At 44.2% G+C, this 21,840-nt stretch overlaps 1 protein-coding gene across 3 annotated transcripts in view; it reads right to left on the bottom strand.

Moving 5' to 3' along the window:
* jag2b (jagged canonical Notch ligand 2b) overlaps positions 1–21,840 on the bottom strand; it is a 182,872-nt gene that overhangs the window by 83,791 nt on the left and 77,241 nt on the right. For all 3 annotated transcript variants that reach the window (XM_080202173.1, XM_080202174.1, XM_080202175.1), the window contains 2 exons: positions 14,658–14,912; positions 11,325–11,385 (listed from right to left, as the gene is read on the bottom strand). In XM_080202173.1, coding sequence (XP_080058299.1) covers positions 11,325–11,385; positions 14,658–14,912 — 316 coding nt within the window. The remainder of the gene's footprint in view (positions 1–11,324; positions 11,386–14,657; positions 14,913–21,840) is intronic.

Raw genomic sequence — 21,840 nt, 5'->3', positions numbered from 1 at the left:
GCAGGCTCCATTAAATCCAGAACTGCGGCTCAAGACAACTCTTTCAAAAGTGTGCAAGTGGCTCAGTGGATAACATTCTTGACTCTCAAGACAGAAGGTTGTGGTTTCAAGCCCAACACTAGAGAACTGAGTCCACAATCCAGTCAGACACTCCACTGCAATACCGAGAGTGCTGCACTGTCAATAGTGATCATAGAGGCCCAAACTGTCCTGCAAGGTGGTCATGACAGATCTCTCAACACAAGCCGCAAAGGAATTTACTCTAGTGTGATGACCAATATTTATCTTTAAACCAACATTGCTAAAGCAGTTATCACATTGCTGCTCAAAATATTTCACTGGCTGTAAAGCACCTGGAAGATAAGATGGACACTACAGGAACAAATTATTTTTCAATTTTTGATGAACTGCAGCTTAATGTAAGAGGTTAACTACAGTGCTTTAGTGGTAGAAACAGTGCCTGGTATCAAAGTAAACCACACAGTTTCCATTTATTGTCTCCGTTCCTGCTCATCATCTGATGCCTATGTACGTGCCTGCCCAACAGAACCCTCCAGATAACTAAGGCAGGGTCAGTCTTGGGCACCAACAAAAAGCCTTGTGGAAGTTAAAAGTTGCTTTAGAATTAGATAATATTTGCAACTAGGCTTGTACTCGTTAGAGTTTAGAAGAATGAGGGGAGATCTCATTGAGACATGTAAGATGATGAATGGGATGGATAGGATAGAGGTGGAGAGACTCCTCCCGCTCAGAAAGGACAGTAGGACTAGGGGACACAGCCTCAAGATAAAAGGGGGGGCGGTTTAGAACGGAGTTGAGGAGGAGCTTCTTCACTCAAAGGGTGGTGAATCTCTGGAATTCTCTGCCCGTTGAAGTGGTGGAGGCTGCCTCGCTCAATATTTTTAAGACGCGGGTTGATGGGTTTTTGATAAGCGAGGGGATTAAGGGTTATGGGGAGAGGGCGGGAAAGGGGAACTGAGCCACGACAGATCAGCCATGCTCTTATTGAATGGCGGGGCAGGCTCAAAGGGCTAGATGGCCTACTCCTACTCCTATTTCTTATGTTCTTAGTCAGTCCAACTGCATGTGCCTCCTCCCACTCATTCTACATCGAACTCTAGTAAAATCCTTTACATTTCCTGCAACTACAAGTATGCTATTCAACTCTATTATTCGCTGCAGGAATGAGTTCCACATTATAACTATTCTGGGTAAAGAGGTTTCCCTGTGGCACCAAGTGAAAGCTGAGATATGACAACAAGACCATCACTGTGGGGGAGGATAGGTTAAGAGGAACAAACATAACAGAATACAGTTTGCATTATACCAGTTAAAACATATGCTGGTCATTTAAGGAGTTAACGAGGAAGACTACCAACCCTGTAACTGTTCCCGTGCAGATTTCCAACCCCCTTCTTTTTCATTCTTATAAAGACTTTCTTCAGGAATGCAGCTACAACATGCTGGTACAGGACACACTGATCACTTACTCCAACTTCCTCCTCTAGTGTCGACGCTCACCTTAATCCACTGTTGACATGAAAGCATTCCACAAGGTATTTTCAGCAAGGGCTATTTCAACTCATATGCTTTCCGGTGTGTATGCTCACAAGCAGGCTCGAACATGAGGAGCTGCAAACCCCGAAAAGGAGCACTTTGATAATGGCCTGGATACCATTTAAATCAACGAAAAACAGGTGGGAACCACACAGCACATTTCACTGACTCAAACAATTCAGCATCTCAAAGTTTGCTCAAGTTGCTCAACTATTTTCTGCAAATTTCAGATTTCCAAAGTGTAACTTTGACATTTTGTACCTTGCAGGAAACATTTCAGTTGCACCAGGCACTGTGAAATGGCCTGAGGTGACAATTTACACAATTAGATCCATTTCCAGTACACCCATTACTAAGAGGAAGGGCAAGATGAGAGTCAAGAGGTTTGTAGGAATATGAAAAACACCCGGACTGGTTTAAATCACCTCAGCATCAGAGAGGAAATTTTCCAGAGATCTATCCCTCCTTGCCGGCCCTACCTTGTAATCTTAAAAAGAAAACATGGCTATGGGAGGGTAAGACACTGCAAGACTGGTAAGACACTGGCTAGTCACAATGTTCCAAACAAATGGACCAACTGGTCTTTTCCTGACCATTTGCACGTGTTCACAACAGACAATCTTTACGCTGTGGTTGTCTGGGTGGCGTGGGGGGGGGGGGGGGGGGGGGGGGGGGGGCACGGCGGCGCGGCGGCAGTGGTGGTGTTGAGGATGGTATAACAGGGACAGGAGAAATTTCTTCACATGGAGAGGGCTGTTAGAGCATGCAGTCTTTGCCACATGAAGTGGTTGAGACAAAGATCAATGCTCATTTTCTGAGGAATTTAGACAAACACTTCAAATAGAGGAATATACACAGCGGTACTGGAGAGAACATGGGAGCACTGTGGTTGACATCAGACTGGCCTAAAACAGCCAGTACAGACTGGGTGGCCCAAACAGCCTCATTTTATGCTGTAAATCTCTGATTGTACTTTCAGGGGCAAGGCACAGTCACCAAAGCTAAATTCTTGCCCATCTCGATATATCCTTAACCCCCCGCAATGTACTCAGGTAACACTATCTACATGCTCTTTCCGACACAGTTTCAAATATATCCCATCCATGTGTGAAATAGTTATAACCAACTCAGACTGCCGAGGACATTCACCTTGAAGGATTTCAGTTCACATGGGGAGATTAGAGAAGGTAGGGTTGCCCTTTAAGTGGAGAAAGTTAAGATGTCACTGAATAAAGGTATTCAAAAGTGAAGGGTTTGATATAAGTAGAGAACTTTTTCCAGTAGCTGGAGCACAGTAAACAGATTTAAGGTCATTGGTAAAAACAGATGCTGCAGAATATAGTTGTAGGAATGGAACTAATTGTATAACGTGCTGAATAGGCCTCAGCTATGGTGCAACATCATGGCCAGAGGGGGGTTTTGCACCTGGCACTAAACAATTTCCAATCTTCCCAGTTCCTTTCTGTTAGCAGAGACCAGGTCTTGCCCAGAAAGGGCACGAAACTGATTTGATTTCAATCTCAGTGAGTTTGGCACGCTACCATCCCCCCTCCTGAAATGTTTACATCCCTTTCAGTGGTAATTCACATGGGTAATAAGAACATAAGGAGCAGGAGTAGGCCATCTAGCCTCTCGAGCCTGCCCCGCCATTCAATAAGATCATGGCTGATCTGTCATGTCTCAGTTCCACATTCCCGCCCTCTGCCCATAACCCTTAATCCCCTTGCCTATCAAAAACCTATCAACCCGCGTCTTAAATATATTTAGCAAGGCAGCCTCCACCACTTCAACGGGCAGAGAATTCCAGAGATCCACCACCCTGAGTGAAGAAGTTCCTCCTCAACTCCATTCTAAACTGCCCCCCCTTTACTGGTTCCCTTGAAGTGTGATTCAGGCACCATAGATTGTGGGGGCGAGTGAGGTGGTGAGTACCAATTAGCACTAACCTCCAGAGTGCAAAAGGACAAGTCAGCGGCTGCCATGGTATGGGGTGGAGACCTTCAAGGGTATGGGGGCTGGAGCTCATATGGCAAAAATTCACACTGGCTGCTAAGGGGCCCTTGAGGGACAAACTGTGATACCAACTTGAAAGCCAGCTAATGTTACACTGGTCATCCTGTTTGAAGGGTTCTGTGGTTTATTTCTGACATTCCATCCAGATCCCATTAACAATTACAAACACCAGGTCTGGCAGCTGTTGCCTCAATCAAGGAAAGTACAGCTTTTCACACTGCATAAACTCTGAAGTGCTTCCTACAATGAGCACCGCAAGGTCTAATCTCATGAAGTTAGGAAGGTTCTGTCTGAACTGCATGCTATTACTGGAGACTAGTTTGGCTATACCAGAATTCCCTCAACGAGGACCTTCTCATAGCCGCCCGGATTACCTACACAAGTGACACAGAACTCAGCCCTATCTGCCACATACTGATGCTAATATTTTTGAAGTGTGCAGGTTCAGCTACACTGGTCAGGGGCAGCATCAAACCTAATATTCAGGTTCTCACAGAGAATGACAATTTGATCATGTATTAAATGGCTGCTTGGACTCAGGCATTAATCACTGGGAGACTGGAATAGATACCAACGTTTTTCAGTAAACAGAATTACACAGCATTATTTACACAATTATGGTTTCTGAAAACCAGTAACCTCAGAACCACGTCTGTGTTGGAATTCAGTTCTGGCAGTCTGGGCTGGGTCAAGGGTCACTCAGTGTAGGAAAAGACAGGGGTGAAGTTGCTAACTAGTTGGCACCATTGCAACACCTAGCCAAGTTATTTTATTCATCTAAAAACAATGAAAATTCTCACGAGTTTAGAAAACGCAGTTTTGTTTTTAAGATTGCCAGTTTTCAGATAGTCACATTTGAGACATGCTGCCTGTATTTTAAAAAATTATTTATTGGGCAATGAAACTCTTTGCAACAGGACATTAGAAAGACAAGTAGTTTGTTCTCTTAGCAGTAGAAAAGCTCTGATGGTCAGATCAAGATGCATATACACCCACTTCCAACACCAACAAAATGAGATTGCAGGGTCTTGCTGTGCATGTAATAAATGTTACACTATCTACATAACAGCCATTGCATATGGAGCACCTTGAGATGTTTTAAGACTTGAACAAAGATGCAAGGCAAACCAACTTCTATTAAAAAAATAAAAAATCTAACAGAAGCAGACAGCACTTCACAAAACTCTGCATGTTGTATTATCAAGTGAAACATGACCAAAGCCACCCAGAATTCAAAGTGCAAATTCTCCTGTGTTACCACCACATGGAAGTAGAAACAAAAGCATGAGGGCCCTGGTCTCAGCAGCCTTAGGATAAGCCAAGGTTTCTAAAGCTTGCGCATACAAAAAAAAGGATTGTGTTGCTATGGAAACCCAGATGCAAAGTCACACTTGTTCAAAGTGGTACACAAAAGTGCACTGCCATGTAAGCTCATGTTGCTTTCAGTCTCCAACACCAATGACCGCATATGACCTTGGCTTGGTTCAAGGGGAAAGAAACCATAGATTTCATGAACTTTCACAGAATCTTACATTACAGAAAGTGACCATTTGGCCCATCATGTCTACACCAGCTTGCTTAAAGTGCTATGCATTAGTACCACCTTCATGCCCTTTCCCTGTAACCCTGCAATTTATTTTTTCAATATTTTCTTTTGCAAGTTACTACTGAAACGGCGTCCACGACCTTTCAGGTAATACATTCTTGATCATACGACATCCCATCAAAAAGAGACTCATCTCACCTCAGGTTCTTGCTCCCATTATCTTAGTGTCCTCCTGCCAGTGGAAACAGTTTCTTCTTATTTAACCTTTTAAATCCATTCATAACGTTTGAATATCTTTATTAAGATTGACCCTTAATCTTCTCTGTGCCAATGAAAACAATCCCAGTTTAACAAGAACAAGGATTAAGAGTAGACCAAACAGCATCTAGAGGCTGCTCTACCATTCAAGACAAGCTCATCTCCTGATACGCGGATCTGATCTTGGCCTCAACTCCACTTTTCTGCCTGGTGGCTCCGACTCCCCAGTATTTCAACAATCTACCCATTTCAGCCTTGAATATATTTGAGGGCTCAGATTTCCCAGAGTGTCGGAGGCCAGATGCACAACCCAAGATGCGAGTCAGGACCCACCAAACATCACTGTGGGAACCGCTCAGGAAGTTTGAACTTCTAACTCTGAGCTCTAGTTGAAGACTTTGCACAGTTCCATGGGAAATATTGGAATAATTATCCAGGAAACATGAGAGGAATATCCTTAGCTAAACCACTCCCCCCGCTTCCCAACATCACACCGACTCCCCCTGCCAACTTTCCTGTCTCCAGCTCATCTACTCATCATTCACAGTTGATATTAAATATTACTCTATGGCAACAAGTGCCATAAAAAAAACTGGCACTGACTGAGATAATAGAGGAAGATGGAGGAGACTCAGGTGGAGCATACATGCCTGCACAAACAGGTTGGATTGAATAGCCTGGTTCTGTGATTAAATGTAAATCACCCTTCCACCCTCTTCAACCTTCCTAAATCATGATCAAAATGACTCATATTGGGTTGTTTCTTCTCTACTACAAGCCCCCGAGATTCTCCCTAGTATCTATCCTTAGTTTTTATTCACAAACCCCTAAGGCGAGATGTGGTGCTGAAGAATATGTGTGTCTAGCCCACTCCTGCACTTGCCAATAAGAATCAATGGGCAGTGCTGGAAGAACTGGACAAGTTTCCCTTCCTTGACCGATGCAAGGGTTGCTAAAGTCAATTGCACAAGTATTCCTTGAACAGTGTGTGTTGGAGCCGACGAGGGAGCGAGCGGGCTATCTTGGATCTGGTGTTATGTAATGAGGCAGGTAGAATTAGGGACCTTGCGGTGAAGGATCCTCTTGGGGAGAGTGATCATTGTATGGTGGAGTTTCTGGTGCAGATGGAGGAGGAGAAAGCGGGTTCCTGGACGCGCGTCCTTTGTTTGAACAGAGGGGAGTACGGTAGGATGAGAGAAGAATTGGCGAATGTGGACTGGGGGAGCGCATTGGAAGGTAGGTCTGCTAAGGAGCAGTGGAGGATCTTTAAGGAGATCTTTCTTGGTGCTCAGCGGAAATTTATTCCGATGGTCAAAAGGGACAGTAGGAGGAGAGGTAATAAGCCGTGGATAACGAAGGAGGTGAAGGAAAGTGTTAAATTAAAAGCGGAGGCACTTAGAGTAGCTAAGAGTAGTGGGCGAGAAGAAGATTGGGAGAGGTTTAAATGTCAAAGGTTGACAAAGAAGTTGATAAAGAAGGGTAGGAGAAACTATGAAGCTGGGCTAGCACTTAATATAAAAAAGGATAGCAAGAGTTTTTATAAATATATAAAAAGGAAGAGGCTGGCTAGGGTGAACGTTGGTCCCTTAGAGGATGAGAAGGGGGACTTAGTGGTAGGGGATGGGGATGTGGCTGAGGTCCTGAATAACTTTTTTGTTTCTGTCTTCACGGAGGAGGACGTGAATAATTTGCCGGGTGTTAGAGATGGAAAGGTGGTAGGACTGGAGGGTCTTAATGACATTACTGTGACTAGAGAGGCGGTGCTCGACAGACTGGAGGGGCTGATTGTGGACAAGTCGCTAGGACCGGATGGAATGCATCCGAGGGTCCTGAAATAAATGGCGAAGGTGATAGTGGATGCCTTGGTGGTTATTTTCCAGACGTCGCTGGATTCCGGGGAAGTACCGGAAGATTGGAAAGCGGCTAATGTTACGCCGTTGTTTAAGAAGGGTGCCAGGCAAAAAGCAGGGAATTATAGGCCGGTTAGTTTAACGTCTGTTGTAGGTAAAATGTTAGAATCCGTCATCAAGGAGGAAAAAGCGAGGCATCTTGAGAGGAATTGCTTGATAGAGCAGATGCAGCACGGTTTCGTTGAGGGGAAGTCGTGTCTGACAAAATTTACTGGAGTTCTATGAGGATGCGTCTAGGGCGTTGGATAGAGGAGAGCCGGTGGATGTGGTCTTTCTGGATTTTCAGAAGGCGTTTGACAAGGTACCTCACAAGACGTTATTGCAGAAGGTCAGGGGACATGGAGTTGGGGGGTAGGGTGTTAGCGTGGATAGAGGATTGGTTGTCAAATAGGAGGCAGAGAGTGGGGGTCAATGGGTGCTATTCGGATTGGCGGATGGTGACTAGTGGAGTGCCCCAGGGGTCAGTGCTGGGGCCTCAGCTATTTACCATTTATATAGATGATCTGGAGGAGGGAACTGAGTGTAGGGTGTCGAAATTTGCTGATGACACCAAGATTGGTGGAACGGCAAATTGCGCGGAGGGTGTGGAGAGTCTACAGAAAGATCTAGATAGGCTGGGCGAATGGGCCAGGAAATGGCAAATGGAATTTAATGTTGGCAAGTGTGAGGTGGTCCACTTTGGTAGGAAGAATGGTAGGAAGGATTATTACTTACGTGGCGAAAAACTGCAACAGGCGACGGTGCAGAGGGACTTGGGGTCCTTGTGCATGAGTCGCAAAAACCCAGCTTACAGGTGCAGCAGGTGGTCAGGAAGGCGAATGGGATGCTGGCCTTCATAGCGAGGGGGATTGAATATAAAAATAGGGAGGTCTTGCTGCGGCTGTATTGGGCATTGGTGAGGCCGCAGCTGGAGTACTGTGTGCAGTTTTGGGCGCCGTACTTCCGCAAGGATATTTTGGCCTTGGAGGGAGTGCAGAGGAGGTTTACTAGGCTGATGCCAGAGTTGAGGGGGTTGAGCTATGAGGAGAGGCTGAATAAACTAGGTTGTACTCGTTAGAGTTTAGAAGAATGAGGGGAGATCTCATTGAGACGTATAAGATGATGAATGGGATGGATAGGATAGAGGTGGAGAGACTCTTCCCGCTTAGGAAGGATAGTAGGACTAGGGGGCACAGCCTCAAGATAAAGGGGGGGGGGGGGGTTTAGAACAGAGTTGAGGAGGAACTTCTTCACTCAAAGGGTGATGAATCTCTGGAATTCTCTGCCTGTTGAAGTGGTGGAGGCTACCTCGCTAAATATTTTTAAGACGCGGGTTGATGGGTTTTTGATAAGAGAGGGGATTAAGGGTTATGGGGAGAGGGCAGGAATGTGGAACTGAGCCACGACAGATCAGCCATGATCTTATTGAATGGCGGGGCAGGCTCAAAGGGCTAGATGGCCTACTCCTGCTCCTATTTCTTACGTTCTTATGTTCTTATCTCAGACTGTACTGAAAGTGCTTTACAGCCAATGAAGTACTGCAGATTTGTGTACAAGAAAACCCAATTTTTCTGGCCCCTAAAACGTTTGAATATACTTAGCGCATTAAGTTGACCCTCTAATGCTATACTCGCATTAGTTGTCAGCCTCACAATTCTACCCCATAAATGAGAGCTTTACTTATTGATATTTTGTAGCTGTCCTGCAAAGATGCACAGCAGTTTAAGACATGACCACACAGACCAGGCCCCATGTAGTGAGTGACAAAGATTGTGTCCATCCATGTCAGCAGTTCACTTTTATGCTTGACGTTCACATCAACCCATTTTTGGGTGATTGTTTTGGCACCTCAAAGTCAACAAATGTAAACATCAATGGTACTTTTTAAAGTGAAACACAAGAGTTCATTACATACAGCAAATCCCCACAATCGTAATGTGGCAATGAACAGATCTGTTTGTGATGTTAGTCTGAGGGATAAATATTGATAAGGACACCGGGGACTCCCTGGCTCTTCAAATCAGTAGCCTTTTACAGTCACTTAAGGGGGCAGACAGGGTCTCAGTTTAACATTGGACTTGAGCACCAATGACAGTGCAGTATTTCCTCAGTAATGAACTGGGAGCATCAGCCAAGGATTTGGTACAAGCGTGTGTAAAATCCTTTCAGCTCCTACACCCACATCCTGCATGATGCTTTTCATAGCAAATTAAAACAACTATAATTTTTTAACATGAGGGGCGAATGATACAAGACCAGCAGCAGAGATTAAGGAATGCCACAAGCAAAGCACATTGGAATCATGTCACACCACTGTGTAGCTCCAAACCCTCCACCCACACTCAAGTCTGCTAATGACTTTTCCTTAGCTCTCAAATTGTTTACTGGCAGAGAGATTTGCAGCCTCAACTATATCCATCGACTGAAGGCTATATTTAATAAGCATGAAGAATATTTTTAGCCCTAGCGCGTCAGGACTCAGTTACTCTTGTGATACATCAAGGATAATTTTTGACCCACTGGTCACGTGGCATTTAGAGATTGAGGGCACATGTTTGCAAGAGTTCCAAGTCCTGTGCAATCAATGATGGGCAATCAACACCAAAAGCCCTGAAGTGCCTGCATAAGATGTTACAACTGTACATCCAGCCTGGAGTACAAGATCAGCAATGTTGCTGCAGCTTTTCCCCACTTGAGCAGCCTGAAACAGAGCTTCAATCCTACAAAGCCTGACACGATTTTGAAGTCTAGATATCAAAATCAGCCACCTTGTCAAAAAGGGAAGGAGTGATTTCTCTAACATTAGAGTTTCTGTGAAGTCAAGTCAGCAGCTTACATTTCTGGACGTTTAAAGCAATGGCCTCCTCAAATGCCAACATATATCGCATGGAAAGGAACAATAGGAGAGCAGGAACTGAGCCTGGCCAAGAGGCAGTATGTACAGCATTACATCAATTGCATTTTAATTAACGATAGAGCCATGGTCATGAAAGCTTGGTATCCAAATAGCAGAGGTAAGTGGAGGAATCGGTGGTCAGAGTAGAACATAAGAAATAGGAGGAGTAGGCCATCTAGCCCTTCGAGCCTGCCCCGCCATTCAATATCATGGCTGATCTGTCGTGGCTCAGTTCCACATGCCCGCCCTCTCCCCATAACCACCTCACACTTGCCAACATTAAATTGCATTCGCCATTTCCTGGCCCATTCGCCCAGCCTATCTAGATCCTTCCGCAGACTCTCCACACCCTCCGCGCAATTTGCTGTTCCACCAATCTTGGTGTCATCAGCAAATTTCGACACCATACACTCGGTTCCCTCCTCCAGATCATCTATATAAATGGTAAATAGCTGAGGCCCCAGCACCGACCCCTGGGGCACTCCACTAGTCACCAACCGCCAATCCGAATAGCACCCATTAACCCCCACTCTCTGCCTCCTATTTGACAACCAATCCTCTATCCATGCTAACACCCTACCCCCAACTCCATGCCCCCTTACCTTCTGCAATAACCTCGTGAGGTACCTTGTCAAACGCCTTCTGAAAAATCAAGACCACATCCACCGGCTTGCTGTGTGCTCACGTAACCCTGTACACATTCTACAATGCAGTGAGTGCGCGACCATTGGCACACATTCTATAATTCACCACGAATATTTAAACCCTAGTAGAATATATTGCACAATATTGCTCCATTGAAGATGAACAGGAAATCCTACAATTTACTGCAAGCAATGTCACAGGTGCTCACTCTGTTTTTGAGCATCGGAAAGTAAAACTAGATTCGAAGCTCACACAACACAATAAGCACAATAGGCTGTTACAATCAACTTAATAGTCAATAAAACATCAATACCATCTCAATTTCCCACAGCAAATAAAAATCAAACCTGAACCAAGTTAGGAGTTGATTTTTAATGCCTGCAAATTCTCTCCAATGATCGCTTTTGGGGCAACTGCTACTAAAATACTGCAACCATGAAGCATCGCAAATTAACAAATAGCAATTATCAGTTAAAAGATAATTTAAAACAACTGTCAGCCCAAAGTGATGTTCACTTACATGCATTCCCCAGGGACTTTACACATTCCATGGATCGAATGGCAACCCTGCTTACAAATAGCTGCAAGAGAAAAGGAAAAAATCTGAAGTGATTATATGATATTTGAAAAAACTGATTTGATCATATTCTGTCATATTGCAGAGATCAACCTCTATTTACTTCCATAGAGTATCATTCAGGCTACACTCTGGCCAACTCATGTGATCATTCTGTACACAAACTCACAGGCTAACAGATAACACCACAACATCATTCTATCCTCACCAATCATGTGTCCAACCCTCAAAGACAGGATGGAGCATGAATAATAGGAGACATGATTTGTGGTGAGTGCTTTGGAGGACTAGGTGACTTTGACTTCATGCCTGGATTTATTGTAGGGTCACAGAGAATGAGTCTCAGAATAGTGAGCAACTCAGAGTCAGAGCCAAAATAGCACAAAACAGAAGCAGTTTGGCCCATTAAATCCATTCCAGTTCTCTGTACAGCAATCCAGACAATACCATTGCATCAAATTGTTTTTGAAATCAATGACCATTTCTGTTTCCATTACCTTTGCAGGCAGCACATTTCAGATTACCACTTCCTTGTCTTGGGCATATAATGGGAGCAGCTTTTCTATGTCTACTTAATTAGGCCTGTAATAATCTCATACGCCATTTGCAAATCTCCCTTTCATCTCCTTTGCTCCAAGGAGAACAACCACAGCTTCTCCTACGCAACATCAGAGCCAAGTCCCTCCCAACTCTGGAACCATTCTGGTCAATCACCTGTGCACCCTCTCAAAGATCCTCACTTCCTTTCTGAAGCTTAGTGACCCAAACTGGATGTAATACCCGAGTGTTCTAACCAGAGTTTCATAAAGGTTCAGCAAAACTTCCCTGCTTTTGTCCTCAACCTCTCTATTTAAAGTCCATGATCCTTTGCTACTCTTTCGATACATCCTATTACTTTCAGAGATTTATATGAACACCCAGGTTCCTCTGTCCCAGGACATTCTTTAGCCATTTTGTCCAGTGTCTCTATCTATCCCTTCTGCCAAAATACCACACCTCATTTCTCTGCATCAAATGCCACTGCCACGTGTCTGCACATTCTGCTAGTCTATTGCACTGTATCGCCCTCATTCTCTGCCACACCTCCAAGTTTGGAATTATTGAAACATTTTAAAAGTTTACTCTGTACTCCAATAACCAAGTCATTAGTGTCAAAAGTAGACTTACATTAACACTGCAACGAAGTTACTGTGAAAATTCTCTAGTCGCCACACTCTGGCTTCTGTTCAGGTTCACTGAGGGAGAATTTAGCATGGCCAATGCACCTAACTAGCACATCTTTGGACTATGGGAGGAAACAGGAGCACCTGAGGAAACCCACACAAACATGGAGGCAACATGCAGACTCCGCACAGACAGTGGCTAAAGCTGGGAATTGAACCTAGGTCCCTAGCACTGAGGCAGCAGTGCAACCCACCATGCCACACCCATGTACAAGGAGTGCCAATTAATTGGCAAGTGGACTCTGACTGATAGAGGCGTCACTAACAGAATGTTGCCATCAAGCCAAAAAGACAGGATACTGCTGATTACGAGTAATGTGATATATGAATGTGAGTGCCATTGTGATGCTAGATATGCAGAATATACATCCCAAAAAGTGGCAGATTACATCCAACACCATATCCTTTCTGCTGTTTGCAATGGGCAAGATATAGACTATACCCAACCAGTATATCCTTGCAAAACTCAAAATAGTGTCTAGCATTAGATCTAACTCTGCAATTGGACAGTACTTGCTAAATAATCTTCAGCGTGTTAAAAACTACTCTGAACCAATTTAAGATTGCCAACTGGGCTCACAGTAGGCATTTGCGTATACTGGAATTTACATATATTAATACACAGGGCCCTGTCTCCCCGTCGACAGAAAGAACATGTGGACATTGTGCTCAACTCAGCTGAGCAAAATAAATGATAGCCATTTGCTGGCTCATTCTTCACGGCAATGCCATAACCAGTCAAGCTGCCTGGTTTAAATTTGAAAATAATGCTTGGCAGTTAACTAATCAGTCACCATTAACTGGTGCATTCTCCACAGCAATACCACTACCAGACTCCATTTGCCAACCAATCAGCATTCTTCCCCAGTCTGAAGTTGTTTTCTTGGTATTATCCTGATGATTGCAAGACAAAAAGCTTCAGCAAAATGTTTTTTCCTCTCCAAATACTCAAGCTGTATACTACGAAACAGGTATTCATTTATACATACCAAAAAACAGTAATGCTATCAATGACCCTTTGGGAACATCACTGTCTACCATCCTCCACTCTAGGAAAAACAACTCTTTACCACATTTTGCTGCTTTCTATCCTTAAACCACATTTTTATCCAAGTTGACACTTACCCATCTGTTTCATAGTTTCAACTTTGTTAAGCAGCTTTTTGTAGCAGGTAGATCAATGAACTAGAGGTAGCTTGATGCTTGTTCATCCACCTATCTTTTGCTTCTACAGAAAAAAAAACAGCTCAAGTGACAACCAAAACCCAGCTCCTTAGAAGCAGACAGACTCATACCTTGTTACTTCCAATTCTAGGCTTTTGCACAACCGCTAATTGGTTCATCAATGGCCTTCAGCTTCCAAGACCCAATTCTCTCCCTAAACCCCTCACTTCCTTTCTCCTCCTTGACAATGTTCCTTAAAACCTGCCTCTTTGTCAAAGTTTGGTCACCTGCCCTAATTGCTCTTTGCATGATTGAATATTATATTTTATTTGATAACCCTCACGTGAAGCACTGTGGAACATCCTATTACCTTAAAAATACGAGATGAACACAAGTGGCAGCAAAGGAAATTCTCATCTCACTTCTGTTTGCCCATTACTTTAAACTCATGTCCACTGGTAATTGACTCTCTTCCCAGTGGAAAACATTTCTATACTCTTGGGCAGACAGGTTTATGTGGTATTACACGCTTTTGAAGTGCTGCTCCTTCATCACCTGAAGGAGCAGCACTCTAAAAGCTCATGATGCTAAATAAACTTGTTGGACTTAAATCTGGTGTTGAGACTTCTTATTGTGCACACCCCAGTCCAACGCCGGCATCTCCACAACTCTGGACCAAAAATCTTTAGTTTGAACACCTCGCTACTTTCGCTGTCAGGGAAATTCCAGCTTCTCTAGATTCCCTCTAACCAAAATCGTCATTCCTTGGTAACCCCTCCAAGACCTACATTATAAATGGATAGATTCCGTTAATGCAGGAAAGGCTCAAGCTTGTGTTTTGCTGCTCCAATTTGGTTTGAACCACACCCACAAAGCAGGGACTCCTTACCTCTGGTGCAGTCAGCCCCCATCCAGCCCTCCATACAGAGTTTGTTTCCATTCTGGTCGCAAACAAAGTGGCCAAAGTGGTCATCGCGTGGACGGCAGAGCTTTTTGCAGCCAGTGCCATAATAATTTTCCTTGCACGTCACACGTATACTGTAGTCAAAATGAGCCACGGCTCCGTTATGCTGCATGGTCATCCATTGGGCTCCAGGGTTGATCATTCCCGTGTGAGCAGCTCGCTCGATGAGCTGCCCTTCATCTAAACAAGGGGAAGAAATAATTGACTGTATATCAGTGTTTTTTTACTCTAGATTGGACAACACAGTTATCACTGGCCCCACTTAGCATTTTAGGACCAATATGTTCAAGGGAGAGGTGGGCAATGATGAATTTGAGTCAATTCCATTTCATGTTGTCTGAAACATTGTGAACCTCTTCATTCATATCCTCAAGCTGTTCCCAGCATGATCTATGATCTACATATCATAAGAACATAAGAACATAAGAAATAGGAGCAGGAGTAGGCCATCTGGCCCTTCGAGCCTGCCCCGCCATTCAATAAGATCATGGCTGATCTGTCGTGGCTCAGTTCCACTTTCCCGCCCTCTCCCCATAACCCTTAATCCCCTCTCTTATCAAAAACCCATCAACCCGCTTCTTAAAAATATTTAGCGAGGCAGCCTCCACCACTTCAACGGGCAGAGAATTCCAGAGATTCACCACCCTTTGAGTGAAGAAGTTCCTCCTCAACTCCGTTCTGAACCGCCCCCCCTTTATCTTGAGGCTGTGCCCCCTAGTCCTACTGTCTTTTTTGAGCGGGAAGAGTCTTTCCACCTCTATCCTATCCATCCCATTCATCATCTTATACGTCTCAATGAGATCTCCCCTCATTCTTCTAAACTCTAACGAGTACAAGCCTAGTTTATTCAGCCTCTCCTCATAGCTCAACCCCCTCAACTCCGGTATCAGCCTAGTAAACCTCCTCTGCACTCCCTCCAAGGCCAAAATATCCTTGCGCAGGTGCGGCGCCCAAAACTGCACACAGTACTCCAGCTGCGGCCTCACCAATGCCCTATACAGCTGCAGCAAGACCTCCCTACTTTTATATTCAATCCCCCTCGCTATGAAGGCCAGCATCCCATTCGCCTTCCTGACCACCTGCTGCACCTGCAGGCTGGGTTTTTGCGACTCATGCACAAGGACCCCGAGGTCCCTCTGCACCGTCGCCTGCTGCAGTTTTTCGCCACGTAAGTAATAGTCCTTCCTACCATTCTTCCTACCAAAGTGGACCACCTCACACTTGCCAACATTAAATTCCATTTGCCATTTCCTGGCCCATTCGCCCAGCCTATCTAGATCCTTCTGCAGACTCTCCACACCCTCCGCACAATTTGCCTTTCCCCCAATCTTGGTGTCATCAGCAAATTTCGACACCCTACACTCGGTTCCCTCCTCCAGATCATCTATATAAATGGTAAATAGCTGAGGCCCCAGCACCGACCCCTGGGGCACCCCACTAGTCACCAACCGCCAATCCGAATAGCACCCATTGACCCCCACTCTCTGCCTCCTATTTGACAACCAATCCTCTATCCACGCTAACACCCTACCCCCAACTCCATGTCCTCTGACCTTCTGCAGTAACCTCTTGTGAGGTACCTTATCAAACGCCTTCTGAAAATCCAGAAAGACCACATCCACCGGCTCTCCTCTATCCACCGCCCTAGACACATCCTCATAGAACTCCAGTAAATTTGTCAGACACGACTTCCCTTTAATGAAACCGTGTTGCGTCTGCCCTATCAAGCAATTCCCTTCAAGATGCCTCGCAATTTCCTCCTTAATGACGGATTCTAACATTTTACCTACCACAGACGTTAAACTAACCGGCCTGTAATTCCCCGCCTTTTGCCTGGCACCCTTCTTAAACAACGGCGTAACATTAGCCGTTTTCCAATCCTCCGGCACTTCCCCGGAATCCAGCGACGTCTGGAAAATAACCACCAAGGCATCCACTATCACCTCCGCCATTTCTTTCAGAACCCTCGGATGCATTCCATCCGGTCCTGGGGACTTGTCCACAATCAGCCCCTCCAGTCTGTCGCGCACCACCTCTCTAGTAACAGTAATGTCATTAAGACCCTCCAGTCCTACCACCTTTCCATCGCTAACACCCGGCAAATTATTCACGTCCTCCTCCGTGAAGACAGAAACAAAAAAGTTATTCAAGACCTTAGCCATATCCCCATCCCCTACCACTAGGTCCCCTTTCTCATCCGCTAAGGGACCAACGTTCACCCTAGCCAGCCTCTTCCTTTTTATATATTTATAAAAACTCTTGCTATCCTTTTTTATATTAAGCGCTAGCCCAGCTTCATAGCTTCTTCTACCCTCCTTTATCAACTTTTTTCATATCATGTGGGATAGGAGCAGGAAAATTAGAACATTTTATAATGTTCCACTTTACAGAGGATGCTAACACTCAACTCTCAACAGAGCAGGAATAGGAGGAGGATATTCAGCCCTCAAGCCAAGGTTATTCATTCAATTAGATCAGACTAATCTCTCCTCAACATTATTCATCTCCCTTGATGCCTTTACATGACAAAGTTAACCATCCCAGCAATGGACTTTCTAATTGACTGCCTGCACTCACAGCCTTTTTAACGAATGGACTCAAGTTTTACCATCTTCAAGTGAAAAGGTGGTTTCTAATTTTTTACTCTCGAATGGTTTGGCACAAATTTCACTCAGTGATCGACACTCTTGCCCAAGTCAGAAGATCTATTAAGTGCTACTCTCAAGACTTGAACATGCACCAGAGCATTGTCCAGATTGTAATACTGAGCAAGTACAGCAAAGTCTGAACTTCTGCTTTTCAGATGAAGGACGCGATCTTACCGGCCGTTCATACTCTGCTGCACGCGAAGATGGTTAATTTGGCACTTGGCCAAATCTCTCTTCACTGGAACAGGACCAGAAAGTCCTGCTGGCCTGAACGACCAAATGATTCCATCCAAAACATTAAACCGAGGCCCGATCTACCCCTTCAAGTGAAGTAAAAGATCCCAAAACACAGCTGGAAAGATCTCCGGTTAATAAATAACTCTCAACACAGATCACCAGAAAACAGCTCGGCTGGTCATTGCTGAATGTGGGAGCTTGCTGTGCCATATCCTACCTTACAACACTGATTAGATTCAGGTACTTCATTAACAGTAAAGTTTTGTAATTTCCTGCCACCACAGGATATCCTAAAGTGTAGGCAGTTCAAACACAGGAAACTATACAGCCCATCAGATCCATGCTGGCCTTTATGCATCATTCTATTCTTTTGCCACACATGCATCTCAACTTCCCCTGAAATGCATCCATATTATTCACCTGTTCCAACGAGTTGCACACCCTCAGGATAAAGAAGTTTCTCCTGAATGGAATTAATCACTCTCCCCTACGGATGCTAGTTCTGATCAATCCCATAAGTACAAACTCTGGTAATCTAATTAGGCATAACATGAATACAAGGCTCACCCCATTCTTTTCCTTAAGCATCATCCCAAATTCAGCTAAGATTGGCAGCCCAATGGCAAGCTATGCTGCCTCAGTGCCAGGGACCATGTTCAATTCCAGTCTCAGGTCACAGTCTGCACGGAGTCTGCATGTTCTCCCCATGTCTACATGGGTTTCCTCAGTCCAAAGATGTGCGGGTTAGGTTGATTGGCTATGGTAAATTGCCTCTTAGTATCAGGGCAATTAACAGGGTAAACTTCTGGGGTTACAGGGAAGGGCCTGGATGATATTTCAGTCAGTGCAGACTCAATGAGCTAAATAGCCTTCCTCTACACTGTAGGGACTCTATGATTCTAGCAGCAGCAGCAGCACACTTTTTAGATACCTATAAATGAAATGAATAAACCTTTATCTGTCTATACAGAAAGCCCAAATGTTGAGAGATTTTCCTGTACAGTCAAAAAGCCAGAAGAGGCTCCATTTGTGGTTTGGTGGGCAATGGCAGTCATTAGTGAGTAACTTGGAGCAGGGAAGTTAAGTGCCACCTTCAATATCCATCTTACGTTGAATTAGTTATTCTCGGACCATGTGGAGGAGCCTCAGGTAGAGAAGGAAAAGGGGAAATCCTCAAGAACTAAGACCATCAATGCTAACCACAGTCAGGTAAATACTGCTCTTGTAAGCATACATGCACATATGCATTGAACAGGGAGAGGATCAGATTGGGGCATCATGACTTCCATGGTTGATTAGCAACATACTTGCTCAGGTTGACCTGAGCGAGAGACTACACAATATAAGGCATCAAAAATCAGGAGAAGAGGATTTAAAGTAAGCTTTAAAAAAAGGGAACAAGAACAAGGGGAACAAAAATCAAACACTTCTAATCACCTCAGTCTTAAACATCCAGAATTGAAAGTATTAACCGTTCAAAGATTAAGGGAGTTGCTGGGGACTGCACAGTTTGATAACCACACATTGTTTTGAGTTTCCGAGTTTCCCTACAAACTTTCCAGGAAGTTCTGCTGAAAGGGATTTTTTCCAGCCAGAACGGAAATATTAAGGAATTCTGAAACAAAACAAATATCGGGTCTCGCTATTTTCTCAAGACAGTTGGACACACCACACCCACCCAGCACGAGGGAGTAACAGAGACAGATTTAAGAGAGCCACACACTTCAGCTGTTGTGTGCCTTAACAGAGCAGACATTGAAATACACAAAGAGTTTCCGCATTCCTTCCCCAGTCTCCGACTTCCCACGCTGGTTAGGCTGCTTACATTAAAATACTGACAAAGGGGTTTACCATGTAGTACTGGGTCAATCTTGTGTCCAACACTCAGTCATGCCTCGGTAGGTAGCACTCGCTGGAGGTCAGAAGGTTATGGGTTCAAGTCTCACCCAAGGCATGAGCAAATAACATATACTGACACTCAAGGGTGCAATATCTACAGAGTGCTGCACTGTAGGAGGTCTCGGTTTATGGATGAAGTTAAATCAAAACTTCCCTCTGGCTTTCACATGGTTGTAAAATATACTACAATTTTCTTCCTGGTGGCCAAGACAAAAAAGATTATCTAGTCATTTGGATAATTTACCAGATGGAAATAGGCCATTCAATCCAATTGGTCAACATAGAGTTTATTCTCCACACAAGTCCCCTCTCACCCAAACAGCATGTTCTTCTATTTGCTTATTCAGCTGCCCCTTAATGCATCTATGTAAGTCATCCTGACCATTCCATGGGTAGCACACTCCACATTCTAGATAGAGATACTGTTTGAAGAATTTTGCTGTGCATATTTGGCTGTCCCATCTTTCCAAAATTTCAATACTGGTATGATTGGCTAAGTAGTACTTTGGAACAATAAGTTTGTGAAAGATGATATACAAATTGGGAGTTTCCTTTCATTCTTGCAGGTCCAGTTTTAATTTTGGCCTGTGCAGTTAGCTATCAAACAGGGCAGTAAAATTACTAGAATTAATCTCCATGCTCCTATTTGTTCCTGTGCCCAATTGTCATTCAGCTGAAGGTCAGCATGGGTGAATATCGAATGTCAACTGGATTGGACTCAACACTGATGTCAACAATTGAATGACCTGTAAAATTCCTGTTTGGAGATCATACACGTAACAAAGCTTGGGAGAAGGCCATTTCTCTCAATCAGGACTCTGCTTCCCCTCACTCCAAGAGACCTTTACATAGTTCCTAAATAAAGGCAATCACTAAAGAAACAAAAAGTGGATAGATGAGGAACGCAAACATGTTAACAGATTCAACAGTAACTTTGAAATGGGAATTGGGTAAATACTTGGGTTATGAGGCAAAGAGGAAGGCAGGGATGTATTGGACAATACTTCCAAAGACCCAGCATAGACTTGCAGGCTGAATGGCTCCCTTCAGTGCTGTAAGATAAATAAAGGAATCAAGGAGATTAATACAACTATAACCATCACTCCACCTTTTTGACAGGTAAGTAATCTCATTCCTTTCTAACAGCACTAACTGATCTAGAATTAAATGGTTATTTAGATGAGATAGCTGGTGGCACGGAAGTGAGAGTTCAATATACAACATCAGCTAAAATCTGCCACCTCAACCGGCTTATTGCCAGTGTCGGCGCTCCAAATCAGTCACTCATGCCACTTTACTTCACTGCACTAATATATCTAAAATTCAGGTAAACTTGGACTGTACTTGTCTCATTTTCCTGTAAAGCACACTCCAAGTTCATTTGAGAATTAATTTCCAAAAATTGCCATTCCACAACTACAAAATGAAGATGAAAACCCTTCATGAAAACTCCCAGCAGGTGATCAAGATGACGAATGATATGCTGGCCTTTATAGCGAGGGGGATAGAATATAAAAGCAGGGAGGTCTTGCTGCAGCTGTACAGGGTACTGGTGAGGCCGCAGCTAGAGTACTGTGTGCAGTTTTGGTCACCGCACTTGTGCAAGGATATTTTGGCCTTGGAGGGAGTGCAGAGGAGGTTCACTAGGCTGATACCGGAGATGAGGGGGTTAGACTATGAAGAGAGACTAAATAGACTGGGTCTGTACTCGGAGTTTAGAAGGATGAGGGGGGATCTTACAGAGACGTATAAGATAATGAAAGGGATGGATAGGGTAGAGATTCTTCCCACTCAAAGGACAGCAGGACTAGAGGGCACAGCCTCAAGATGGGGGTGGGGGGGTGCAGTTTAGATTGGAGTTGAGGAGGAACTTCTTCACTCAAAGGGTGGTGAATCTCTGGAATTCTCTGCCCGTTGAAGTGGTGGAGGCTACCTCGCTAAATATATTTAAGACACGGGTAGATTGGTTTTTGGCAGACAAGGGAATTAAGGGTTATGGGGAGAAAGTGGGAAAGTGGAACTGAGCCACTTCAGATCAGCCATGATCTTATTGAATGGCAGGGCAGGCTCGAAGGGCTAGATGGCCTACTCCTGCTCCTATTTCTTATGTTATGTTCTTATGCTGATGTTCTTCCTGTAATTTACTGATAAATTCCCATCTTCACAATGGAACAGGGCCATGTAAACTTGTCACATGATAATTATATTCTCTCTCTAGTGGAGGCACTCCCAAGTTGTAACTGAGATACATTAGAAAATTTCCAAACAGGGATGGGAGTGGATATAAGACTTAGTTGAGGAGGAACTTCTTTGTTTAAGGGTAG

This window comes from Carcharhinus amblyrhynchos, chromosome 14, assembly GCF_965287045.1.
Source record: "Carcharhinus amblyrhynchos chromosome 14, sCarAmb.v2.hapA, whole genome shotgun sequence".
Taxonomy (NCBI): domain Eukaryota; kingdom Metazoa; phylum Chordata; class Chondrichthyes; order Carcharhiniformes; family Carcharhinidae; genus Carcharhinus; species Carcharhinus amblyrhynchos.
The sequence above is the reverse complement of the archived record's forward strand: the minus strand, read 5'-3'. Positions and strand labels throughout refer to the sequence as shown.